Source organism: Schistocerca cancellata, chromosome 4, assembly GCF_023864275.1.
Source record: "Schistocerca cancellata isolate TAMUIC-IGC-003103 chromosome 4, iqSchCanc2.1, whole genome shotgun sequence".
Classification (NCBI taxonomy): domain Eukaryota; kingdom Metazoa; phylum Arthropoda; class Insecta; order Orthoptera; family Acrididae; genus Schistocerca; species Schistocerca cancellata.
The window spans coordinates 524,118,007-524,144,016 of NC_064629.1; the positions used below are offsets into that span (position 1 = coordinate 524,118,007).

The window sequence follows — 26,010 nt, forward strand, 5'->3', positions numbered from 1 at the left end:
GTGTGTCTATCGACCTGCCAGCGCTTTTGTTTGGTAAGTCTCATCTTTCTTTTTAAATATATTTTTCCCACGTGGAATGTTTCCCTCTATTTTATTCATATCACTTCTAGTTGACTTTTTTAAAGTCAGTACTGCTATACTATTTTGTTAATTTATTTCTTTCAGCTATTGACCGAGTTGTGGAGGAAAAGACATTAAATATGGAAATTATAGTAAATCACAAAACTCTGGATAATGGTTTAAATGTGATACAGCTTGAAACAGCTGTGGGAGCCGCTATGAAGTGCTTCGATGGTGGTTTAGGTACTTTACTTTTAATCTTTTTTAAGTACAACACGCTTCAACTACTTCTTCAGTGTTTTATCACCAATCTGCACTTTCTGCATGCCTACTATATACTTTGACAGATATATTCATTTGACAGTGAACTGTATTAACATCTTTCTAACCCTGTTTAAAATAACTTTTATAACGGTTTGTTGCTAAAAGTGGACATTCAGCTCATATTATGAGAAGCTCCTATTTGCATCATTATTACTGAGTAGTCTTTCATTTGCTGATACTAGTGTGATTTGTACTGACTGCTCATTGAATGAGTTCATATGCTGGATTGGCTGTTACTTACAGTTTAATTCAACATGCACAGTTATCTGCCCTGCACCCAGCTAGATATAGAACTTCAACAGACAAGTATCAAATTAATGAAACTCTGTTTCTTTATGAGGTGATAATACTGAGAATTGGGTTCCAGAATTCTCCTTTTCTTATCGCAGTTAAGGAAGTTAATATACAGCATGTTAGGCAGCATGTTATTTATCCATTTATACAAATGACCAAATGTATGTAAGACAAAATGGGAGACATCTCGTACTTTTTATGAGGACAAATTGTTAGACTGTTGTCAGTTTGATCAATTTTATCAAAGAATACCATTGTGTCCCCAAAAAGAGACAACTGATTTCTTACACTGTGAACTGCAGCCTTTTGGTGACGGTGTATGTCATGTGGCACTTACATTGGTCCGAAACATGGGCACTGTTCTTCTGGATGACACTTCCCCAGTTCACTCTGCTATTTCTGCCCAGCTGAATACATAAATGAATTTTAATTCCCCACATTCCATGTCCATCATCCAACTTGAACTGCTTCAAGCATCTGTGGTGGGTTTTGGAGTACAGAATCTGACACAAATTACCTCCATAACCATCACTGCACTAAATAGATAGATATACTTCCTGTTCCATAGAGCTCTAATGAGGAAATCTGCAAGGATGTAGAACTTGTCATAAAAACAAAAATATGAAATGCATATTTACAAAAGAAAAAAATATGCCTAATGTTTCTTCCACAGATTTTAAGTTAAATGATCCTCCAGGAAGTGGACCAAGTAAAAAAATTGAAACCTGCTTTCATTTAAAAGTTAGTACCAAACCTATTACAAGGATGGAAATCCTTGAGTGACCATGAAAGCATGGCATGAGGTTCACTAATGTGTGTGCAAGAATTGTGGGTGACAGACTCATAGGGCCATATATGTTACCAGACACATTAACTGATGCTTTTTATCATCAATTTCAATGCTACAAGCTATCTACACTTTTGGAAAACATTACCATTGCACAAAGACAATGGATGGTGTTTATGCACTATGGTACATCATCTCATTTTCTGTGTCTTGTGCAGTACCTAACAGTGACATTTAATGAGTGTTGTAGTAGTGAAGGGGGTCAAGTAACATGGACTCCTCATTCACATTACCTTAATCCTTTAGGCCTCTGCCTATGGGGACTCATCAACAATGTGCACACATTGGAGGAGCATGTGTGTCAGAATTGAAGGGCAGTCATGCATGTTTGCAGGAGTTTGTGATTTTTTGGGAAGGAATGCCGAAGGATGTGTAAGAATGTGTTGTAGTGATACTGAGCACCCCCTGTAGGGTCAACAGATGGGTAACTATCACAGAACAGACTAGCTCATATCACAAAATGTATTTAATTTCTGTTCTAGTACCACTGTATTTTTTGTTTCCACACTTAAAACTGAAAACATTGTTTTCAAAACCTTATGCAGAAACAAATGAATGTTAGAAATACTAAAATTTATTAAATTTTAGTTAGCAGTGCAGATGTTGAACTGAAATAAACATATCTCTAGCCATGAATTGATGAACAGAATGTAAGTATATTTGATAATTATTAATTGCTAACTCATTGTGAATAGTCAATACATTGGTTCCAATATATAGTTGCTCCTGTTTTAAAACTTTATATGTGAAGGCAACAAACTTCTTTTTTCCAGCAGTTTTGAGTAAGGTCACTTTCATGATATATGTTAGTGAATCATTATTAAAAGAGTATGGAACTCGTGCAGTTATCAACAATACTATAGTTTATCTAAACTCTTAATGTATAACATCTTAGGCAAAACAACTAGCAAATGATAAAATTTGATATTACAGTTTCTGGATCATCCCTGTCAGATCATCCCCTGTAGTACATGGGAGATTTGTTACCACAACATCCTTAAGAAAACTTCTGCTGTATTTTAATTCTGATACTGCCCATTTAATTATTGATGGAAGCATAAACAAAAACATTCTACCACCTTTCATTTGCTTTTGGTAAATGCTTAATTGTCCACTCCCATTGATCAAATGCAAAGCCATGTTAGGAAATTCTGATCACAAGACACTTTAACAGCTGATGATTTAAATATGTCTCTTTGTTCACAGCATAGCAGTAGTTTACAAAGTCAAAGTGGAAATATTTCAGCAACTTCTACCTTTCATTCACAGAACTTGTAGCTCACCTTAATGTATTGTTAAAGAACATTGGATATGTATTAGTTTTAATGCAAATATTCATATCTAGTTGTCTATGCTTACTTGTGTGTTACAGGGATAAATGTGCCCAGAAGTCGTTTCCTGCCTGTGAAGAAAACATCAGACTTGTTGCTTGTTATGAGTAATCTGTACAGCTTAAATCATGGATCACTTGTGATGAGTCCACAACGGATGTTTCCAACAACTCCACTTGTGAAACTTGGGGAAAATCATTTTGCAAAGGTAAATAAATACAAGAACATTGATTTTTTTGACCTAGCTCTTCACCAAATATCCAATTTCTTTTACACTTTGTCTTATAAACTCAATCAGAAGTCTGTTCCTTATAAGCTCAGTACTTTTTTCTAATAATATGAAATAATGAATCATCATGTAACTCAATGTACTGAAACAGTCTAAGCTATTGTAAAATGAATGCACATAATCTGATCAAAGTATCAGAACACCTATTAGTAGACATTAATACAGGGTGTTTCAACCCTTTGCCTTTATAACAGCTTGAAGTCTGCTGCAGACAGTTTCAACAATGTGTCTGAATGTCTGTGAAGGTATGGCAGCCCATTCTTCCTCAAGAGCCAAAGACAGAGAAGGTAGTGATAGACACTGCAGTCTGGAGCAAACTTGGCATTCTAACACATCCCAAAGTTGTTCCGTTGGGTTCACATCAGAACTCTGGGCATGCTAGTCCATTTCAGAAATGTTATTTTATACAGACCATTGCCTCACAGATACTGCTCTATGACAGGATGCACTGTCATGCTGATACAGACACTCATCATCTCTGAACTCTTCCCCTACTGTACACAGTACACACCCTAACCATGAAAAACACCCCCATACCATAATACTACCTCCTCCAAATTTCACTGTAGACGCTACAAAAGATGGCAAGTAATGTTCTACAGCAATCACCAAATCCAAATACTTCCATTGGAATGCCACAGGGTGAAGTGTGATTTATCACTCCAGATCACTTTTTTCCAGTTATCCACAGTCCAGTGGTGTCACTCCTTAGACCACCTCAAGCATCATTTACCACTGGTTGCAGAAATGTGTTGCTTATGAGTAGTTGCTCAACCATTGTACCTCTTTCTTTTTAACTCCCTACACACAATCACTGTGCTAGCTGGATTGCTGGTAATGATTAGGAACTCATGAGTGATTCCTTCTGCTAATATCGTGCAATTTTATACAGCCACTATCCACAGTCTATTTTACACAGTAGAAACTTTTAGACATCTGATATAAACAGTGAAAGTTGATACAGACTGTTACAAATCCTACTTCTCTGAATTCACTGAATTGTATGTATTTTTTTTAATTATTAGTAGTATTCCATCATGTGCAACATTGTTATATAAACTGAAAGAGGTGATAGAGTGGCTAAGGAAACTGATGTGTATTCAGGAAGAGCAGTGCTAAAATCTGTGTAGCCCTCCAGATTTAAATTTTGTGATTCCTCAGTATCATTTCAGGTGAATGCTAGGATCAAGCCTTTGAAAAGACCATGGTAAAAGTTCTTCTTTATCCTTGTCCAGTACAAACTTGTATTGATCTTTAGTGTTGTTGATACTGATGAACATTTAACTATAAACCACCCCCTTGTGCTTATGAGAAATAAACAATGGACGGCATTGACTTTTTTATGCAAACTTTCAGCTCAGTCGTAAGTGATCAAACACTTTGGAATTTAGGTTTTATACCCGATTCTGCTGTAAAGTTAAATAAACTTAAGTGATAATCTAAGGCAAGGTATTCAACTGGGAATCTGCCAATTGCTTGATGTTTCAGAGGAAGAAGGTGATGTATGAAGCTGTCCTGATATTACCTCTGGAGAGTTCTTACAAAATTAGGATAACTTGAATAGATGAAGGAGGTGTTTGGAAGGTTTGACAATCCAGTGAAAAATGTTCCAAGGCTACAAGACAGATACTCTGCCTTCTGGCCCCTTTCTGAAGATACGGAAGCCTAACCATTCATATAGACCTATAATTGCTGGTTTTGTAATATGTATGATCAGTATCAATAATAACAATATTCAATTTTAGACTTATGACCATTAAAACTGAAGAACTGCAAAGGTGGCATGCTCTAAATATCAAATTGGCATGAGGTAAACTTCTTGTGTTGATATGCAAATGATTAACATTTTAGTGCAACTGTACAAAGTATAAGGGGCAGACAAATGAAAATGAGACAGATGGGAAAAAGTCAGTAAACTGTTTCCCACTGTGAAACAAGATGGTCAATGTCTGTGTGGAAAAATGGTTGTGGTCGCCTACAGAACCATGATTGTACTGAGATGTGCAGCTCTTTATCTGAAGCAAATGAATGGCCATGCATGTTTTTCTTTCTTTTCTTTTTGATTTAGATTCCATAAATCCAATACAGCAAGACATTCACATGGATGTAGGATGTGTAAGATTATTACAAATTATACAAAAGGAACACACAAAAAATCCTCTTGCAAGGGGAGATAGACGAGGATTGGAACTTAAATAGTGGCAACTATTTATTCACAACTGATACAAAAGAGTTACATGTTTGCACCTGTTACTGCCCTTAAAAGAGGTCACCAGCATTGTGTAGAACCTATTGCCAACAATGTAGAAGGCATAGCATACTGTTAACAGAGCCTGTTCTGTTGATGATGCAAATGGAGTGGTCTAAAGTTATGGTGATTCTTATGTACGACTGTGATGGTGTTACCCTAATGCATTACGTTCCTCCATAGCAGGCCGTCAATGCACAGAATTACTGTTCGTTTTCGGAGCATCACCTATGAGGAGTGAGGTATTCATCCACCCTTGATCACTTATCCTGTGATATGAAAAATGTAAAAGATTGTAAGAAGAATTTGAGAAAGACAGAGTTTATGTGTGTGTTGACCACTCACCTTCTCAAATATGTGGTGTGTGCTTACCTCTACTGCTTCTGTAATTTGTAATGCATACAGGATTTTCCACTGCTGTAGTAAAAGTAGTGAATTGCTACATGTTGCAGCAACTGTAAGAGTCTTAGTGCTCCTTTGCATTATGGAAAGAAGACAATGTGGATGTGTGGTGGAATAATAGCTGACTGCTACTGTGATGTCAGAGAACCAGCTGACTGTGCAGAGTAGTCAGAGAACATCTATATACTACTGGCATTTCAGGAGAAAATGCTAAAGTGTACATGTTGACAAATGTTTTTCCTCCTGTTTATCATATGTTCTCCAATGATATCTCCTTAAAAGCACATAAAACTACAGGAAATTTGCTTTTGGGTAGGCTCCTCCTGAAATGCACACAATTTTTTTCTTCTTTTTACCTAGACATGTTCCACTAAAGTTACAGATCATCACTGAGTTTCTACTTTGTTTCTATTAAATAAATATTTTTCTTTACTATTTGCACATACAGTAGTATTTCAGTTTTTAAGAAAAGTATTCACAAATTTTAAAGCAGAGAAAAAACTTTTTTATATACATGGTATCTGAGGAGGAATGAACAGTATTCAGCGATGTGACAGGAACAATCATTTGAAGCAGAAAAAATTCAGATGGACACATGTCCTATTTTGGATGTTTCCTGAGATAGAACAGATATAATTTACACTTTTATTAATTTTTTGCGTTATTGAATATATTGTCAGGTTTACACATGTACACACGTAAAACAGTTGGTAAACATTACAACATGTGTTTCACAAAGTATTAAGTTAATTGAAAAATATGTATTTTTAACATGTTCACCTCTAAGCATTATCATACAGCTTACAGTAGAGCTGTTATCTGTTATACAGTTCACAATAAATGTTTGACTATTCCACCAACAACTACAATACATTTTTAAACGCCTGGGAGACTGTATGGTGTTGCTTGTCGGAGTGCCTCTGCACATTTCCTAATGAAGGCAGCAGTATCCATAATGTGACCAAGCAGTTCATCTCATGTATTCACCTTTTGTTTGTACACCTCAGACTTGATTCAACCCCATAAACAAATGTGGTGTAGGGTATGGTGATCTTGGTGGTCAGTGATTTGTACTACAGTGATCAATTCAGCAGTTATTGTAACTGTGGTTGGGATGTTCCCACACATATCTGGTAAAATGTGGAGGGGTTTCACCATGCTGTAACTACAGTGTAGTCCACCTGACCAAAGGAACATTCTCAAGGTAATTCTGCTCCATCATTTGCTTTTCTAAATTGACTGGGCCTATCAACATGTTACTATCATGTCACACCAAACTTTGATAAAAATGTAACTTGGAAATTGGTTTCCACTGTAGTGTGTGGATTTTCCTATGACCATTAATGATTAACATGTTTTGTTGATTCCATTCTGTATAAACATGACTTTCCCAGTGAATACTATTAATGGAACCAAATAATGATTTTCATTTAACCAGTGACATAATTCAAGTCTTGCAGCATTGTTGTCAATGTGAAGATTGTGGGCTCACTGTATTTGAAATGGGTACAAGTTTTCCGCACGTAATATTCACCATACAGAAGTTCGTGGGATACTGATACAGCACAGAAAGTCACCATGTGCTGGTAGTAGGACTACACAGCACCATTTAAACAGTATGTTGCTATTCTTGCACACGCTGTTGAACTACATGTCCAGAAGAAAAATGGGAACATGAGATAATGCCTGTTTCACCCAATGAGCTGAAAATTCTACTGAACACTCTATGATCAGGAATTTAATGTATTGGAAAGCACCAACAGCATTCTTTGACAGCAGCAGGAGCACTACCATAGCAGACACTGTAAACATTTTAGCCAGCACCAGCATGTGTACAAAGACAGTTAACCAATGATTCTTTCTGCTGCACCCTCAGTCCCTCAAACTACTTCACTCATGACACATTCAACAGGCTAGTTTAATGGTAGAACAACATCCTGAGCAGCGAGGTTGAAAGCAATGAGGTGGATTGTTCTACAATAAAACATCAAATAGCTTGTGTGGTTAAGAAACATATTTGTATGTGCATGCCACTAGTCTAAAAACAAATGGATTCTGTCTTGGAAATTATTCAGAATAGGACATGTGTCCATATGAAGTTTTTTGCTTCAGATGAGTGTTCCTGTCATATTCCCGAATATTGACCATTTCTCCTGGGACATCCTGTATATCTTGTTAGCACATGACATGGTTTTTGTTACATAATTTGCATTTTAGCTGTTCTTCGTTCACAGTATGTCATCTGCAACCTTAGAGGGCTTAATGCATAAGTTATTTACAGTAAGGAATATTAGACCATTATGATTAACCTTATTTCATCCTATGTGAAAAATAGTTTTGTACGTTAAGTTCTGTATGGTTGCAGATGACAATCTGTGAAAGAAAACAGCTATAACGTAAAATACACAAAGCCACAAAAACCACAGCATGTGTTAAAAAGGTAAATATAAAAAAATCATCTGTTTTAAAATTTGTGAATACTTTTCTTAAAAACTGGAATTCTATATGTGCAGATGTTAAAGTGCAACTTTCCTGTTATTTAATTGCAATAAAATGTAAAACCCACAGATGATGATCTAACTTCAGCAAAACTGTCTGGGTAAAAAGAAAAAATTGGGTTTGTCTAAGGTGGAACACATCCAAAAACACATTTATTTGTAAGCAAACCTGGGCACAAGAGTGAGCTTCAACCTCAGTATAGAGGAAAGGATGATGGAAGAAAATGTAAAACCCACAGATGATGCTCTAACTTCAGCAAAACTGTCTGGGTAAAAAGAAAAAAATTGGGTTTGTCTAAGGTGGAACATATCCAAAAACACATTTATTTGTAAGCAAACCTGGGCACAAGAGTGAGCTTCAACCTCAGTATGGAGGAAAGGTTGATGGAAGACTCAGATACAGTATAAGAATCCCAAGGATATATAATTCAGCCTTGAAAAAATCCTTGTTCAGATAATTCTTGAGTACTGACAGCCAATCTGGGAACCTTTCCAGATAGGATTAATAGAGAACAAAAAGAAGTTTCTGAAAAGAGCTGTACATTTCATACCAGGGTTGGTTAGTCAAAATGATACTGTCATAAATAGGTACATTCATCTCTAGTGCATTTTCAGATATAGTGTCTTTTTACAGTTTCACTTTCCTGGTGGCCCAAGAATTAATCACTTGATTAAAAAAAGATAAAATTTGTCCTCCTAGTCAATCTGTGGCTAGAATTCATGCTTAGATAAATATTTTACATCTTATAAGATTAATTTGGAGCTATATATGTATATACACTCCTGGAAATTGAAATAAGAACACCGTGAATTCATTGTCCCAGGAAGGGGAAACTTTATTGACACATTCCTGGGGTCAGATACATCACATGATCACACTGACAGAACCACAGGCACATAGACACAGGCAACAGAGCATGCACAATGTCGGCACTAGTACAGTGTATATCCACCTTTCGCAGCAATGCATGCTGCTATTCTCCCATGGAGACGATCGTAGAGATGCTGGATGTAGTCCTGTGGAACGGCTTGCCATGCCATTTCCACCTGGCGCCTCAGTTGGACCAGCGTTCGTGCTGGACGTGCAGACCGCGTGAGACGACGCTTCATCCAGTCGCAAACATGCTCAATGGGGGACAGATCCGGAGATCTTGCTGGCCAGGGTAGTTGACTTACACCTTCTAGAGCACGTTGGGTGGCACGGGATACATGCGGACGTGCATTGTCCTGTTGGAACAGCAAGTTCCCTTGCCGGTCTAGGAATGGTAGAACGATGGGTTCGATGACGGTTTGGATGTACCGTGCACTATTCAGTGTCCCCTCAACGATCACCAGTGGTGTACGGCCAGTGTAGGAGATCGCTCCCCACACCATGATGCCGGGTGTTGGCCCTGTGTGCCTCGGTCGTATGCAGTCCTGATTGTGGCGCTCACCTGCACGGCGCCAAACACGCATACGACCATCATTGGCACCAAGGCAGAAGCGACTCTCATCGCTGAAGACGACACGTCTCCATTCGTCCCTCCATTCACGCCTGTCGCGACACCACTGGAGGCGGGCTGCACGATGTTGGGGCGTGAGCGGAAGACGGCCTAACGGTGTGCGGGACCGTAGCCCAGCTTCATGGAGACGGTTGGGAATGGTCCTCGCCGATACCCCAGGAGCAACAGTGTCCCTAATTTGCTGGGAAGTGGCGGTGCGGTCCCCTACGGCACTGTGTAGGATCCTACGGTCTTGGCGTGCATCCGTGCGTCGCTGCGGTCCGGTCCCAGGTCGACGGGCACGTGCACCTTCCGCCGACCACTGGCGACAACATCGATGTACTGTGGAGACCTCACGCCCCATGTGTTGAGCAATTCGGCGGTTCGTCCACCCGGCCTCCCACATGCCCACTATACGCCCTCGCTCAAAGTCCGTCAACTGCACATACGGTTCACGTCCACGCTGTCGCGGCATGCTACCAGTGTTAAAGACTGCGATGGAGCTCCGTATGCCACGGCAAACTGGCTGACACTGACGGCGGCGGTGCACAAATGCTGCGCAGCTAGCGCCATTCGACGGCCAACACCGCGGTTCCTGATGTGTCCGCTGTACCGTGCGTGTGATCATTGCTTGTACAGCCCTCTCGCAGTGTCCAGAGCTAGTATGGTGGGTCTGACACACCGGTGTCAATGTGTTCTTTTTTCCATTTCCAGGAGTGTAGTTATTCTTGCTACAAATTTTGTGTCGAGGTGGACATAGTACATTATACTGTATCTCATATTCATTAACAGGTTAAAGAATTTCTTTCAAGATTTGCCAACATTCCAGACTTAATTGAACTGGACCATTTGACAGTCTCTGGAGATGTTACTTTCGGAAGAGGAGTTTCTCTGAAGGTGAGATGCACGTTAAACTCTTATATGTAAATTCATAAAACATTTGTGGCTCCTTGGATAAGTGTGTAAGTGTTAAATTACAAATCCATAGCATTTGGTTTCAATACTTAATTAATTGTTAGAAGGTTTTTTTGTGTCACTTACTACTCTTTTCACTTCTAGCAATGATATGTATATGCAAAAAATTCAAAATCGCATGGTGCTTTGTAGTCCACGTTAAACTATAGGCCCCCTTTATATGGCTGGGTAAATCAGTTCAAAGGTCAGAGTATGACAAGGATGTACCACTTCCAACAGTATAGTACCTAGCAAAGGACTGTCATGATGAAATCAGCCTTTGGAATTAGGTCGGGTTAACCCCCACCACATTCTATTTATACAACAACAAGCTTATTTAAAACTGTTAAATGGATAACAAAATTTATTGAAAAAGGGAGCCTTTTGTAAGAACTATAGTTTTCTGTACCCACCTTATCACAGGAAATCAGACCTAAATATGGAAATTTGCAATCATAATCTAACAATATAAAAAATTAAATGATGAGGAAATTTCCGGTAGACTGTAACTAGGGTGTGGGTGCAGGAGTTAGCAGCAATTGAAATCAGGAGGATTTCAGGAGTGAAGGATATGTTTCAAGGATAACTCCCATCTTCATAGTTCAGAAAAGCTGGTGTTAGCGGAAGGATCCAGATGATACTGGTTGTAAAGTAGTTATTGAATTTGGGCACATTTTGCTCAGCAGTGCGTTCCACTAATGTGTGGCTAACTCTGCTCTTGGCCACATTTGGGCAGTGAAATACCTTCTGATGGATAGTTGGCTGGTGGTCATGCCCACTGAAAATACTATGCAGAAAATGCAGCAGAACTGGTATATGACATGACTCCTTTCAGAGATTGCACTTATGGGATGAGATAAGACTGTGACAGGACTAGATTCTGGATGTGCTGGGTGGGTGAATCAGGCAGGTCTTGCTCCTGATTTTCTGAAAGGCTGTGGCCCCTGTGGCAAGCAGTTGAGAGTGGAAGTGATATAGGATATAGAAATTGGCCAGGATGTTGTGTAGGTTGGGTAGATGGTGGAATATTGCTTTAGAAGGGACGGGAATGGTTGTGGGTAGAATGTCCTTTATCTCTGGCCATGATGATAGATAGTCAAAACCCAGGCAAAGGAGGTTCAGTTGCTCCAATTTGGGATGATACTGGGTGATACAGGGGGTGCTCCTTTGGAGCTGGTTCTTGGGGTGGTCAGAGGATTAGTGGTTGTGAAGATATGTCACTGGAAACCTATTTGTGGGCTCAGTTTTAGAGATAGTATCTGTAAATGAAGGTCTCTGTGAGACAGACTATATGAAGGCAATTTTTTGGTGCAGAAGGGATAACAGCTGTCAAAATGGAGGTACTGTTGATGGTTAGTGGGCTTGATATGAACAGATGTATGGTTGGAGCTATCAGAGAGGTGGAGGTCAGCCTCCAGGAAGGAGGACAAAGTGAAGTGAATGAGAGAGAAGGTGTTAAGGCTGTGAAGGAATGATGATAGGGTACCTTGCTCCTGGGTCCAGATCATGAATATACCATCAAGCTTACTTTCAATGTTTTTTAAAAATTTTAATAGTTAATGACTTCGTCAAGTTCTAGGGTCTTCTACGTACTTTCACTTTAGTTAGTTTTATGATCTTTATGCCTTTCACCATTTAAGCATCCATTGTTCTAGGCCTAATTTTTAATATTTTCATAAAAAAATTATACAATTTTATTTTTTGTGTGTTCAAAGCAAGGCCGTATGGCTTTATGCTTTCAAAATTTCACACTTTTTCATCTTAAAATGCTAATTCAGGCTCCACTGCTTTATTTCCACTCTTATAATCTGCTATTTTATTCCATTTTACGGTTTTACACATCCAGTCTGGTATTTTAAGAGGAAGTTTTTTTTACATAATCAACGTTTGGCAATTTTAGCATAAGACCCTTTATTGTTAAACACATATCATCCCTGCCACTATTCCTCCCTCCTCTCCCTTGCGTTCTTTCCCCGCTCTCAGACCAACTCACTCCATTTTATTATTTTACTATTTTATTCCATTTACATTTTACATACACATTGATCTACACTATTAGTATTTTAATGAGAAATTTTACATAACTATATGTTCTATAATTTTAGCAAGATCCCTCCTGCTAAATTCATATTTAGTTTTACTTTGTTTTAGATCTGAAGATGATCCTAATAGATCAAAACATGTAGCTAATTAAACATGTATAACTGATATTGAACAATAAATTGAAATTATTTTAAATCTCAATACATTTGTTGATTCTCATATAATGAATGTGTTGGCTATAGTGAACCTGAGCTTGGGTTTGGTGTTTTGGGATGCTAGGGAGGTTTCTTCCAGATGGCCCATAAGCAGTGTGGCATAGGAGGGAGCCAAGTGGGTGCCCATGGCTGTACCATGGATTTATTTATAATTATATTTTCCCCTTAAAGGAGAAGTAATTGTGCATAAGGATGTGAAGGAGAAGCTCAAGTATCGAAAATTAGACAAATTTTTCCATATTTTACTATCCATCATATGCCACACCACAGCTTATCTTTAAATGAGCTGTGAGTTTATGTTTGTCTTGCTAAGCGTAGACAAATGGAGCTGACACATCTGCATTTACGACAGTGGATGCACTTGGCTCTATTAGCTTTTATTAGCAAAAGTATTTCCTATAGCACCTAATCTGTTAATGCATGTAAAAAAAAAAAAAATTCTAAGAGGAAAATGTGAAAACGTGAATGAGAATTTTCACAAAACAGGTTCTCAGTGTGTGAGGTAACATTAACAATTTCTGTAAAATGAAAGTTATAGTGGAATATACACTGAGGTGACAAAAGTCATGGGATAGTGATATGCACATACATAGATGACAGTAGTATCATGTACACAAAGTATAAAAAGGCAGTGCACTGTCATTTGTACTCAGGTGATTCTCATGAAAGGTTTCTGATATAATTATGGCTGTATGACAGGAATTAACAGACTTTGAACACAAAACAGCCATAGGAGCTAGATGCATGGGACATTCTATTTCAGAAATCACTGGGGAATTCAATATTCTGAGATCCCCAGCATCAAGAGTGTGCCGAGAATACCACATTTCAGCCATTACCTCCCACCTTGGACAACGCTGTAGCCGACAGCCTCCACCTAGAGAACGAGGGCAGCGGCGTCTGCACAAAGTTGTCATTGCTAGCAGACAAGCAACACTGCATGCAATAACTACAGAAATCAATGTGGGACATGCAATGAAGATATATTTCAGGGTATTGCTCTGAAATTTGGTGTTAATGGGCTATGGCAGCAGACGACCAAAGTGAGTGCCTTTGGTAACAGCAGTACATTGCCTGCAGTGCCTTTCCTGGGCTCATGACCATATGAAATTGACCCTTTGTCACTGGAAAACCATAGCCTGGTGAGATGAGTCCTAATTTCAGTTGGTAAGAGCTGATGGTAGGGTTTGAGTGTGGTGCAGATCCTACAATGTCATGGACCCAAGTTGTCACCAAGACACTGTGCAATCTGGTGGTGGCTCCATAATGATGTGGGCTGTGTTTACATGGAATGGACAGGGTTCTCCAGCCCATCTGAACCAATCATTGACTGGAAATGTTTATGTTTGGCTAGTTGGAGGCCATTTGCAGCCTTTCATGGACCACATGTTTCCAAACAATGATGGAATTTTTATGGATGGTAATGCACTATGTCACAGGGCCACAATTGCTTTCAATTGGTTTGAAGATCACTCTGGACAATTTGAGTTGTTGAGTACATACCATATCAAACTGCTGCAATATGCGGGGCAAAAGGAGGTCTGGCCTGATATTAGGAGGTATCCTATGACTTTTGTCACCTCAGTGTATACTATTTATGTGGCTGTTGTTTAAAGTGGGCTCTCTAATAGACTTCACATATGACAAATTTAAATAGAAACCATGAACAACATATAATGAGACAGGACTGAAGATGTGATGATTCAAACAATTTCTCATCGCAAATGGGAAGGTAACTCTAATATGGCCGATTGTATAAAAATCTTTTGACAGATTCAGAATCATAGCATATGTTGAGTTTCTTGTGCACAAACAACAATTTCTGTTGGACTAGTTAATAGCAGTGTCAGTAAATTTCTTTTTTCAGACAATAGGTTGTGCCATAATCAGAAAATTTTGTTTCGCTAGTGAGATCGAAGAAACTGGTGTGTAGTTCTTTGGGTCATGCTAGTCATCTCTGTTGACAATACTTCACTTGTCATTATGAAAGCATGCTGGTTTTTTGCCTACCATTCAAAATGAAGAACTGAGTGCAGTCTCACTCTTTAAGTGTTTCCTAATGCCAGGGATGCCTATTTCTATGTGTGTCACACAGGAATCTGTGTGACTGTCAAACAATAGTTTTCCTGAATGGTTCTCCTGCATGAGTGATTTTTTAAACAAAATTTAGTACATAAGCTTTTCTTTTGCTGTCTTCAATTGCTGCACCAGACTGGGCAATGAGTGACTAATAGAATCCTTTGACCCACTTAGTGATTTTATGCAGGACTATAAGTTGTTGTATGCTTTGATGATTGACCATAGATGTATGAAATTCTACTAACTTTGGCCTGTTGACATTCCTCTGGTCTTTTTTGAGCTGATAGTGCCACAGTGTTTGTTTCCTCAGCTTTTTCCAAATTTTGTTATTAAGCCACAGTGGGCCTTACAGGCTTAATCCACTTACTTGGAACATACTTCTCCAGAATATGATTTATATTTGGTTCAAACTTCACCTGTAATTTCTCTATGTCCATTATAGCGGAACTAAATATTGTCCATTCATTGTTTAAGTATGATGCTAACAACTGCACATCTGCTTTTTCTGGCATAAATACTCTTCTTGCATTCTTGATGGATTTATTAACTTCAGTAACCTTTGTCACTATGTGATGACATGTTGATAATTAATCCCTGTACTGACACTGTAGATAAGATCAAGACTGACTGTTGCTACAAGGCCTGAAAAATTCCCTTTGTGTGTGTGTGTGTGTGTGTGTGTGTGTGTGTGTGTGTGTGTGTGTGTGTGTGTGTGTGTGGGTGGGTGGGTGTTGTTGTTGTTGAACTAATTGCTCAATGCAGTTTTCAGAAAACTTATTCAGAACTACTCCATAACGTTCTCTGTCCATCTGTCCATACCACCTACAATTTATCTACAGACATCCCAGTCTCTGGTCAGTAATTTAAAGTTGCCTTCAGCTAATATTGCATGATTAGAATACTTTTGCACTTCTGAGGATAGACTTATTTTGAATGAAATGATTCTACAGCTTTTACAGTAAGTCAGAAGGCTTTGAAAAAGATTTGATGATTAACTTTAATTTGCTAGGCCAGTTGCTCATGTACTAGTTTGCAGTCAGGCTAAGTTTCAACCTAGATAGACACCATATTTTTGTCAATTGCAATGAATGCTCCCCATTCTGTGGTGTCTAATCTGTCTTTCCAATATACATTCCATGCCTCGTTAAATATTTTGGAGCTTTCTACTTTGGGTTTAATTCAGCTCTTAGTTTCAAGTGTAATTTGAGTGTGATAGCTCTCTTGGAGGGTAGTACATTCAGGGACTTTGTTATGAATGCTTTAGTAACATGTTGTTTATTTATTTATTTACATGTCTAGTTCTGCAGGACAAAATTGACGAGCAAATCTCCTAGATCATGAAACATGTCAGTACATGAAATTACAACATAAAAGTAATAACAGATGAAATAAAATGTTTATGAACCCAAAAAAGTCAAGCCATAAGTTTAAGTAAGCACAATCAACAATATAACATAGAAATCAGCTTAATTTTTCAAGCAACTCCTCAACAGAATTGAAGGAGTGACCCATGAGGAAACTCTTTGGCTTCGATTTGAAAGCACATGGATTACTGCTAAGATTTTTGAATTCTAGTGGTAACTTATTGAATATGTATGCAGCAGTATACTGCACACCTTTCTGCACAAGAGTTAAAGAAGTGGGATTTCTGCCTAGTCTTAACTGAGTTAAAGCTTCTAACTTTTGGAAATAAACTGATATTGTTAACAAGAAACAACATTAAAGAATATATACATTAAGAGGCCAACCCATTTCTGAGCCAAAAGTATCCTTTGAGAATGGGAAGAGTTACCCCAAAATATAACACCATATGACATATGTCAATGAAAATAAGCAAAGTAGACTAATTTTCGTGTCGATTGATCACTTACCTAAGATACTGTTTGAATACTAAAAATAGCAGCATTAAGTCTTTGAACAAGACAGTTTACTATCTATCTGAGCACCTAGCTGTAACTGGGTCGTAAAGTGCTTGCGTCTGTTGGATAGGTTAGTCCTCTTTTGTATGAATGGTGTTTGACTTTCTTGCAGTTTTTCTACTGATCGTATAAAAAAATTTCTGTATGTCAGTTCTGCTCAATTTCTGCCTACACCTATTTTAGTTATGTGGTGTTAGTCACACATGAAGTAAATAAACAAACAGTGCAACCCATAGCTGTTAAACAATTGCATAATTAAGTCTGTACCAGACTTCTGATTATCTCAGCAAGGAGAAATGACTGTAAATGGTCCATACAACAAAACAACCAGAAAATAGCTTATTTCTTGAAAAATCCTACCCATTTTTCGATTACTCACATCCTAATAAGGTCAAGGCCACAGGAGTGTGTTTTTGGGAGTGTGGCAGGTGCGCATACTAAAAGCGACAGTTCACATGGAGCTAAGATATTCACTGTAGCACTTTGCAGCACGCCAGCTACAGCATCCATAGCATAATTCACATAACATCTACTGCAGTTCAATAGGCCATGAGCAAATATTGTCTGTTTCTCGCAGTAGTTTAGTATGGCACCATTAGGCAACAGGCTGTGCTTGTCTCTCTGTTCTTTGGAATTCTTCAGTTCAGATATCTTTTGAGACATTGAAGATATTTATAATTTATTTTAACTTGATTATGAGTCATAAGGGATTCATAAAATAGTGGCCTGCGTGTTTCCATAATATTGTTAACCATTGAGAAACAGACATTGAATTTTTTGAATATGAAATTGTGATATTTTTGGTTCTGGAATAGTACAGCTCTCCCCGGGTGTTTGTGAGGTATGTGTTCCAACAATTTCTAACAAATACAGAATTCATTGATATCAGAATCCTAGTAATATATCTGTCAAGAATATCAGTTCTGGTAGAGAAAAAGAAATGTTTCATAAAATCTAGGTTACAGAAGTTGTAGAAGATTACTGAAAATATTATTTTATATCCTCTCTCAGAACTATTATACTCTTTGCAGTGGATTTAGTAAGGAAAAATGCGACCAACATATGCAGCATTTGTGCTGTAATAAATTACGCATTTTTACTAAACTGAAGACATGAAATAGCTTTTAACTTCAAACCATTTTTGAATGGTATTCTAATAGATGGAATGATTAATGTAATTCACATACAGAAGTGCAGTGTTCTCAACACACTTGTGCAAGTTAGAGGAACAGTAGAGCAGCACTGAAACAGTGTAAACACACCAACAATATATTATCCATCTGAGTGATCTGTGTGACTGGGATAATGAAACAACAGGATTGATGTGTCACACAAGCCATGCTACTATTAAAGTAAAGTCAGTTGCATGCAAAAGGTGCAGATGTGAATCATGAAACAATGCTTATCCATATTCTATGACTACAATGTGGGTTTTTTATACTGGCGAGTGAAATTAATTTAGTGAATGATTGAATCCACAAATAATGAAGCCACAACTATAAGAGGAGAGATCTAATTCCTTATGAGACAGGTTTGATTAGATAATATTTTGTAGCTTTGATAACGAATTACAGAATAGAAATGCATTTAAATTGAGATTTTCTGTTGTTTTGTGGACTGAATGATGCATTTCCTAGAAGTTCATGCTTGTCTCAACAGCGGAATACTTTGCCAAGATTGGTGTTGGATCAATTGTGTATTACCCTTAAGCGTATTTCAATTAAGCACAGCGTTATCAGTGTCTACATGGAGCAGATTTATTTTAGTCTTATGGCTGTATTAGAAATTTGGCTGTGTCATGAAAAATGTGACCTTGACATGACCCCCTCTCTATGCAACCCCTCCCATTCATTATCACCACTCTGTCTATTAAGGATATGTTTCATAATAAAACATCTGCAGATGTTTGCAAAATGTGGGTTTTACATATGCATGTGTATAGGGGTCACGCTAATGGCCATACCAATGCATGAAACACAGTGGGATGACCATGAGTATGAGCCCTTTGGACAAACATAAATAAAAAAATGCTTATTTTGAGTACCTGAATATGAGTGGTTACCAACTCCAAACCATTTATGTTTTGTAACTACACAAAAAATTGAAAGTGAATGATTTCAGTGATTGTATTAGTAGCTAAAATTGTATTCCAGTCATGGAATTCCATCTATGTTTTTTATGGATAACAGGTAACTAAACAATGGAAAATCCAGGATGGAATGTAACAATATTATGAAAAGGTAAGTTCCCACTCACCATATAGTGGATCTGCTGAATCGCAGATAGGCACAACAAAATGACTATCAAAATATAAGCTTTCAGCCAACAAGGCCTTTGTTGAAAGTAGACGCATGTGCGCATGCACATGCACACACACATACACCCCACTGCGCGCGCCCACCCACCCACCCACCCACCTGGCTTCAGCTGCCAGAGGCTGCAGTCATGAGTGTGAATTTTGTGTGTGTGTGTGTGTGTGTGTGTGTGTGTGTGTGTGTGTGTGTGTGTGTGGGTGTGTGTGCGTGTGGGGGGGGGGGGGGGGGGCTGGGTTATTTTCAACAAAGGCCTTGTTGGCTGGAAGCTTATATTGTGACAGTCTTTTTGTTGTGTCTATCTGCCTGTCTGTGACTCAGCATCTCCGCTATAGGTTGAGTGGCAACTTTCCTTTTCATAATATTGCAACAGTTAAATAAATACACAAAAATCCTATCACAGAACTGCCTTGTTGAATGTCTTATAATCTGCTCTTTTTCTGCTTTGATAGTCAGTCTCATTCAGTACTGAAACTTCTCTATTCTAACAGTGAAAAATCTTGAATGGAAGTATAATAATATGAATTAAGATACATTGCAACTCGCCACACAGAGGAGATGTTGAATGACAGACAGCTTCATTTAAAAATAGATTGTTGGATATCATTCAGCTATTGGACAAAGTCTTTCATCAGATGTAAAAACTCTGACACACATAGCCACTGTTGGCCATATGATGTGAGTTGTGTGTATATGATTAAGAACTTTATTTGTCACTCAATAATATCCAATACTGTACACTCTACCTGTCTGCCACTCAGTGCCTGCTGTATGTGATGATTAGCAGTCTATCTTAACTCATATGGTTGTTAATTTTCTGTTCTAGCTATTTGTAATTCTAAAAGCTTCAAAAGTACATCCCAATTTGCTGTTCCATTTCAAAAATGTCTGTGTTTTAGTACCTGTTTTTTACTATCATGACCTCTAATTGTGTATGTTTTTGCTGCACTTCCTGTTTTACATTGGCATATCTAATGCCAACACCCCATCCCATACGATATTCATACCTCAGTTAATATCCTTGCCAAAATAATTTTGTTTGTATTTAGTTATAAAAAACAGAAGGAATCCTAATGTATTCAGCTATCAGTCAAAATTGTTTAATATTTGATGTTGTGGAACATCAATAATTCACATAGTGTTGAACCTTTAGGAACCTACACAATGTTATTTTCACTAAAAAGTTAATGTGATCTCTGAAGATAGCTGTTTTTTCTTACCTGTCAGTCTTGTGTCTTACCTTTTCCGTAATTGGATGGCAAGTAAAATTGTTAAGCAGTTTATGTGAAATTTATACATTTTACTGAACATCTTCAGCTAACTGTGTTCAAAAATTAATTATTCATGCTATGAATATTTTTATGTTAATAGTGTTATCTTTTGAAATTACTACAGTATAAGCTCTTTATTGTAATCCATTTACTTAAAACTCCCTTAACAAATTTTCCTGTCTGATTTCAGGGCACTGTCATCATCATTGCAAACCACGGTGATAGGATTGATATCCCATCAGGAGCTTTACTTGAAAATAAAATTGTATCAGGAAATATGAGAATTTTAGATCACTAGATGGAGATTTGTGCCTAGAAACATGTATTAGACTCATTTAATAATTGTTAAAATGTGAGAGAATTTAAAGTGGCTGAAGTATGCATGATGCATGTAAATTAAAGATTTTGTGTGTGTGTGTGTGTGTGTGTGTGTGTGTGTGTGTGTGTGTGTGTGTGTGTGTGTGTTGTCTTAGTATGCTTTCCAAGCATATACAAATCTGCTGTTAGCTCAGTAACTGTAAAATAATTGCTATATTGTGTTACAGTATTTCATGATATATACATAATTTTGAATATTTGTTGTTTTGTTGTTTATAAATGAAGACCAAAATAAAAATAAGGGCATTATTTTATTAAAATTGTTTGCAACTATTTTACTTTAAGGCAAAAGACTTGTATTTTCTCTTTTACAGAAAAGAGGGAAAGACAATAGCTTGAAAAACAACTAAGAGTTTCCTAGAATTTTGTTGTAGAGAGAACTTAAAGTGAAGCCTATTTATCTGTTGCTGTGGTGATCCATAATGGAGTCAACTAAATATTTATGACTTTTACTTTACCATTTAAGCAACTGCTGCAACATAAAATATATGATTTTCACATCTATCTATAATGGAGCAACAAAGGAAGATTTTATGAAATATGGCAGATTTGAAACCAAAAATAAAAGAAAAATGTTTCATACTGATAGTGTGAAGCACAATAATCATGTGGAAGAATGTTTTTCCCAATTAATTTACACCTTCAATTAGAAACCTTCTGGTAGGGACCCTTTTACAGAAGGGCAGTATGGTCTCCGATGACTGCTCAGTTCCTTAGGACATCCACATTTTAAATTCTTCCTGAAGTCCACAAACCTAACTGTACTCTCAACACTCCATTGTAACTGGTTACTGTGAGGCCACTGAAAGTAGTCCCAGCCTAGTTAACCAACTCCTACTACCCACTGCTCACAGCCTAACTTCTGCTTCAAACACATCAACCAGTTCTTCAATAGCCTCTCCATAGTGCCTACCTCATTACCAAACAGTTTGAGACATAGCCAGCTGGAATTATGCCATTTCTTATGATTTCAGCTCCTGATAATATCTAAAATATTTTTCCTGATCTTTATTTTACATGGATACAGTTGCTTACGTAATTCATATGACACTAATTTTTTCTGTGCTCATTCTTCTAATGTACGTAATTTTAAATGGAAGCATTGCTAATCGAAAGATAAGGCTAATTGAACTTTTGATTGCAGTAAGATTTAGCAAATATTGTTTGAGCTAATACATATTTATGAATTTAGTGACACCACGTATTATAGAGAATTGTGTTCTAACTTTTCAGTAATATAGTTAAAATTCTGCAAAATTAAGTGCCTTACAAGACAATTAACATTAATGTCCAGAAGTAGTTACATTTTCCATTGCTGGTGTGGCCTCTGTTCTTCTTAGATTCCAAGCTTTGCCATATACTTTTGTTAACCTAATTTTTATGCACAAGGTGGCCTATTTCATTAATTAAAAAACTAAACTCCTCCCGAACAGGCCGTGATGGCCCAATGGTACCGAGCGGCCACCATGTCATCCTCAGCCTGTAGGCCTCATCGGATGCGGATATGGAGGGGCATGTGGTCAGAACACCGCTCTCCTGTCAGTTTCCAACACTCGAGCCACTAATTCTCAATCAAGTAGCTCCTCAGTTTGCCTCACAAGGGCTGAATGCACCACGCTTGTCAACAGCACTCAGCAGACAAGATGGTCACCCATCCAAGTGCTAGCCCAGCCTGACAGCGCTTAACTTCAGTGATCTAATGGGAACCAGTGTTACCACTGCGGCAAGGCTGTTGGCATTTCATTCATTAATGAAGCTATTAATTAGCATTTTTGCATAATTTTCAATGTGACAGTTATACCTGTTAATAGGGTATTACCAATGCGGATGCATAAAATGATTTCATATAATACTTCCTGGCAGATTAAAACTGTGTGCTGGACCGAGACTCGAATTTGGGACCTTTGCCTTTCGTGGGCAAGTGCTCTACCATCTGAGCTACCCAAGCATGACTCACACCCCATCCTCACAGCTTTACTTCCACCAGTACCTCGTGTCCTACCTTCCAAACTTCACAGAAGCTCTCCAGCGAACCTTGCAGAACTAGCACTCTTGGAAGAAAGGATATTACGAAGACATGGCTTAGCTACAACCTGGGGGATGTTCCCAGAATGAAATTTTCAGTTTACAGTTGAGTGTGCACTGATATGAAACTTCCTGGCAGATTAAAACTGCAGCACCATTCCGACTGTGATTACAATACCCTGAAAGGAATTTAAATTACTCTGATAACTGTGATCATCATTTCCTCAGGAATGGTCGATTATTTACTGATAAGTCAAGACATGTGTTCGCTTATTTTGACTCCTCTTACATGCAGCGAAGTTTGTGGGAAATTGGAGTTAGGGTACTTGTCATGTTCTCATAAGCGAAATATTGCTCTGTAATTTTTTTATGGATATTTGAAAGACAGTGTGTTTGTGGAGGCATATGAAGTAAATATAAACTGCATTCTGTTCCACACTTAATCATTTTGTTTTGGTGATTTGTTAGAGCTACTACTTATCCTTGAACAGTGCTTCTAAATACTGTGCTTCAATAACGTTACAATTTATCTTATGAATTCTGCACTGGCTATATATACATCTACACATACATCTGCATCATTCCTCCCAAGCCAGCTAATGGTGGGTGACGGGGATACGTCTTTTACTCCTAACTGATCCCCCCCTTCGCTGTTCCATTCGTGCAGCATCCGGAGTACACTCCTCCTTTAGTTCAATAACGAAACATAAAATCCCAACAACGGGTCCGATAACGACATATGGGCAGCCGAATACGGCAGAAAATACGTGTTTGATGCCCTCGGTGCCGGCTTCGGATCTCAATAACTAAATAAATATTGGCCGTCGCAATATCCACTTGCATCATGCACACAAAGCTTATTATTTAGTTTAATAACAAAACGGGAAGCCAGATTAACTGTCCGATTATGAGTGTAACGGCAACTGAATAACGCAAAAAATAGGTAATAGGTGCATTCGGTCGCTAATTTCGGTGGTCAGAAACTAAATAAATATCCAGCACCGGAATATGTCAGTTGCTGCATACACAGTACACTTCTTATTTAGGGAAGATGGGTAAGTTCTTCGTAATGCTTGACAAGTATTTGTATTGGCGTGCACTCTTAGCAGCTTACTTCCGTGCGGCCTATTGGTGGCTGTTTTTTAACCTACCTGTGGCGAGAAGACCATTATACTGCACGTCACACAGATGCTGAAGAAGAGATTATAGAGGTTTGGAAATCTAGAAGGAATACTGGAAGTAAAGAGCCAATTATGGATGCGTTAGTAATGTGTTTGAATCTCTTAACTCTCTTTCTGAAACAACCATAGCAATGGAATGTAGAATGAGGGGTATTTTTGTAACATCTACGCAGCTAGCAGAGGAAAAAAAGATTTAATAATTACAATGTTAGCGCACTAAGCTATGATTCAATTTGAAATTACTACTACGACAATGTCTGTAACTTTTCAATTTGAAGTTAATAAGAAGTTTCAGCATAGTATTCAATTACAACAAATAGTAATAAACCAAAATAAAAATAGTTGGACGTGTTGGTAGCAACAAAAATTAAGAAATGACAATAGTTAAGTTTAATGTAAAAACAGTAGAAGGTACAAATACAAAAATAATTACAAAATTATTATAGATCCAAAATAATAACCCAGGAATTAAAAGACATTACAGTAGTTCAGTAGCAAAACAAAGACAGACGCTGTTAGTTTACGGTTTGACTCGTGCTGCTTTATTTAAAATTAGTAAGTTTTTTCTCATTGCGGTCTCAGTGATTATTTTGCCACCCTTGGTCCACTCATTCTGAAGGCCGAAATACGATATGACGTTATTGAAATTCTTCAGCCGTTCGAATGTCAGATCCTATCTTATTGTTACACCAGTTCTCGTTAACTTGTTTCTTTATTCGGTATGAGACAAACTTTGTGATTAGTGAACAAGGTTTTGTAGCGCCTAATACTCTTCGTCGCACCCTATGGCTCCTATCAATATAGTTTTTATGTGCAAACTATTTGAGCAGATTGTCTTTGTGTTCCACATAATTTTCAGCTATGCCAAGTAGTAGCAGGTTATTTCGACTTTGACCAAGTTCTAGTTCGACTGTGTAAAGGAGATAGTTATTTCCTTAACCTTGCATCTTCTTTTCATACCCAAGACACGTACCTTTTAAGCCACTAACTTCTGCATATTTTTGCAACAGTTTCTTGAATTGGCAGTGCACTCAATCAGGTCGAGGATGTCTTTCTTGTGGAGCGTGCCAATCCCCAGAGCTGGACTCGCTATACATGGAACCGAACAGAAGGCTCACCGTCCACCAAGTGCATTTGCTTGTGCCCCGACGCTGCGTGTGCTGTTTGCTTGCTTCCTGTGTGACATTTCCAACGTAGAATGTCAAATTAAACACCTTTCAGCCATCTAAATTTCCAAGTTATTATTTTATTGAGCTGTCAGTTTCGATAATATATTATACCATGAGCCGGCCGGTGTGGCCGAGCGGTTCTAGGCACTTCAGTCTGGAACCGCGCGACCGCTACGGTCGCAGGTTCGAATTCTGCCTCGGGCATGGATGTGTGTGATGTCCTTAGGTTAGTTAGGTTTAAGTAGTTCTAAGTCTAGGGGACTGATGACCTCAGATGTTAGGTCCCATAGTGCTTAGAGCCATTTGAACCATATTACGCCATGTTCAGGTCCTCCGAGCAACGTGTAAGAGGATTCCAACCTCGGTTCCGGTCAAAACAGGGGCCAGCGTCCAAACACTGTTAACTGTAGATTTCTGCTTGAGACAGCGATCACTTTAAACATCATCTGCTGACTAATGTGATGTCTGAAATCTACAGATACCAGTCTTTGAATGCTGGCCCCCATTTTGACTAGAACAAGGCTGGAGTCTTCCTATACGTCGGTCAGTGGTCCTGAACATGGCTTAATATATCGCCGTAACTGGTAGACCAACAAAATAACAATTTGGAAATTTAGACGATTGGAAATGGAAATGCCGTGTGGCTAGGGCCTCCCGTCGAGTAGAGCGTTCACCTGGTGCAAATCTTTC

At 38.2% G+C, this 26,010-nt stretch overlaps 1 protein-coding gene across 3 annotated transcripts in view; it reads left to right on the top strand.

Moving 5' to 3' along the window:
• LOC126183403 (UTP--glucose-1-phosphate uridylyltransferase-like) overlaps window positions 1-21,186 on the top strand; it is a 208,199-nt gene extending 187,013 nt beyond the window's left edge. For all 3 annotated transcript variants that reach the window (XM_049925350.1, XM_049925349.1, XM_049925348.1), the window contains exons 8-11: window positions 166-303; window positions 2,898-3,064; window positions 10,567-10,671; window positions 20,758-21,186. In XM_049925350.1, coding sequence (XP_049781307.1) covers window positions 166-303; window positions 2,898-3,064; window positions 10,567-10,671; window positions 20,758-20,865 — 518 coding nt within the window. In that variant the 3' untranslated portion in view covers window positions 20,866-21,186. The remainder of the gene's footprint in view (window positions 1-165; window positions 304-2,897; window positions 3,065-10,566; window positions 10,672-20,757) is intronic.
• Window positions 21,187-26,010: the final 4,824 nt, after the last annotated feature.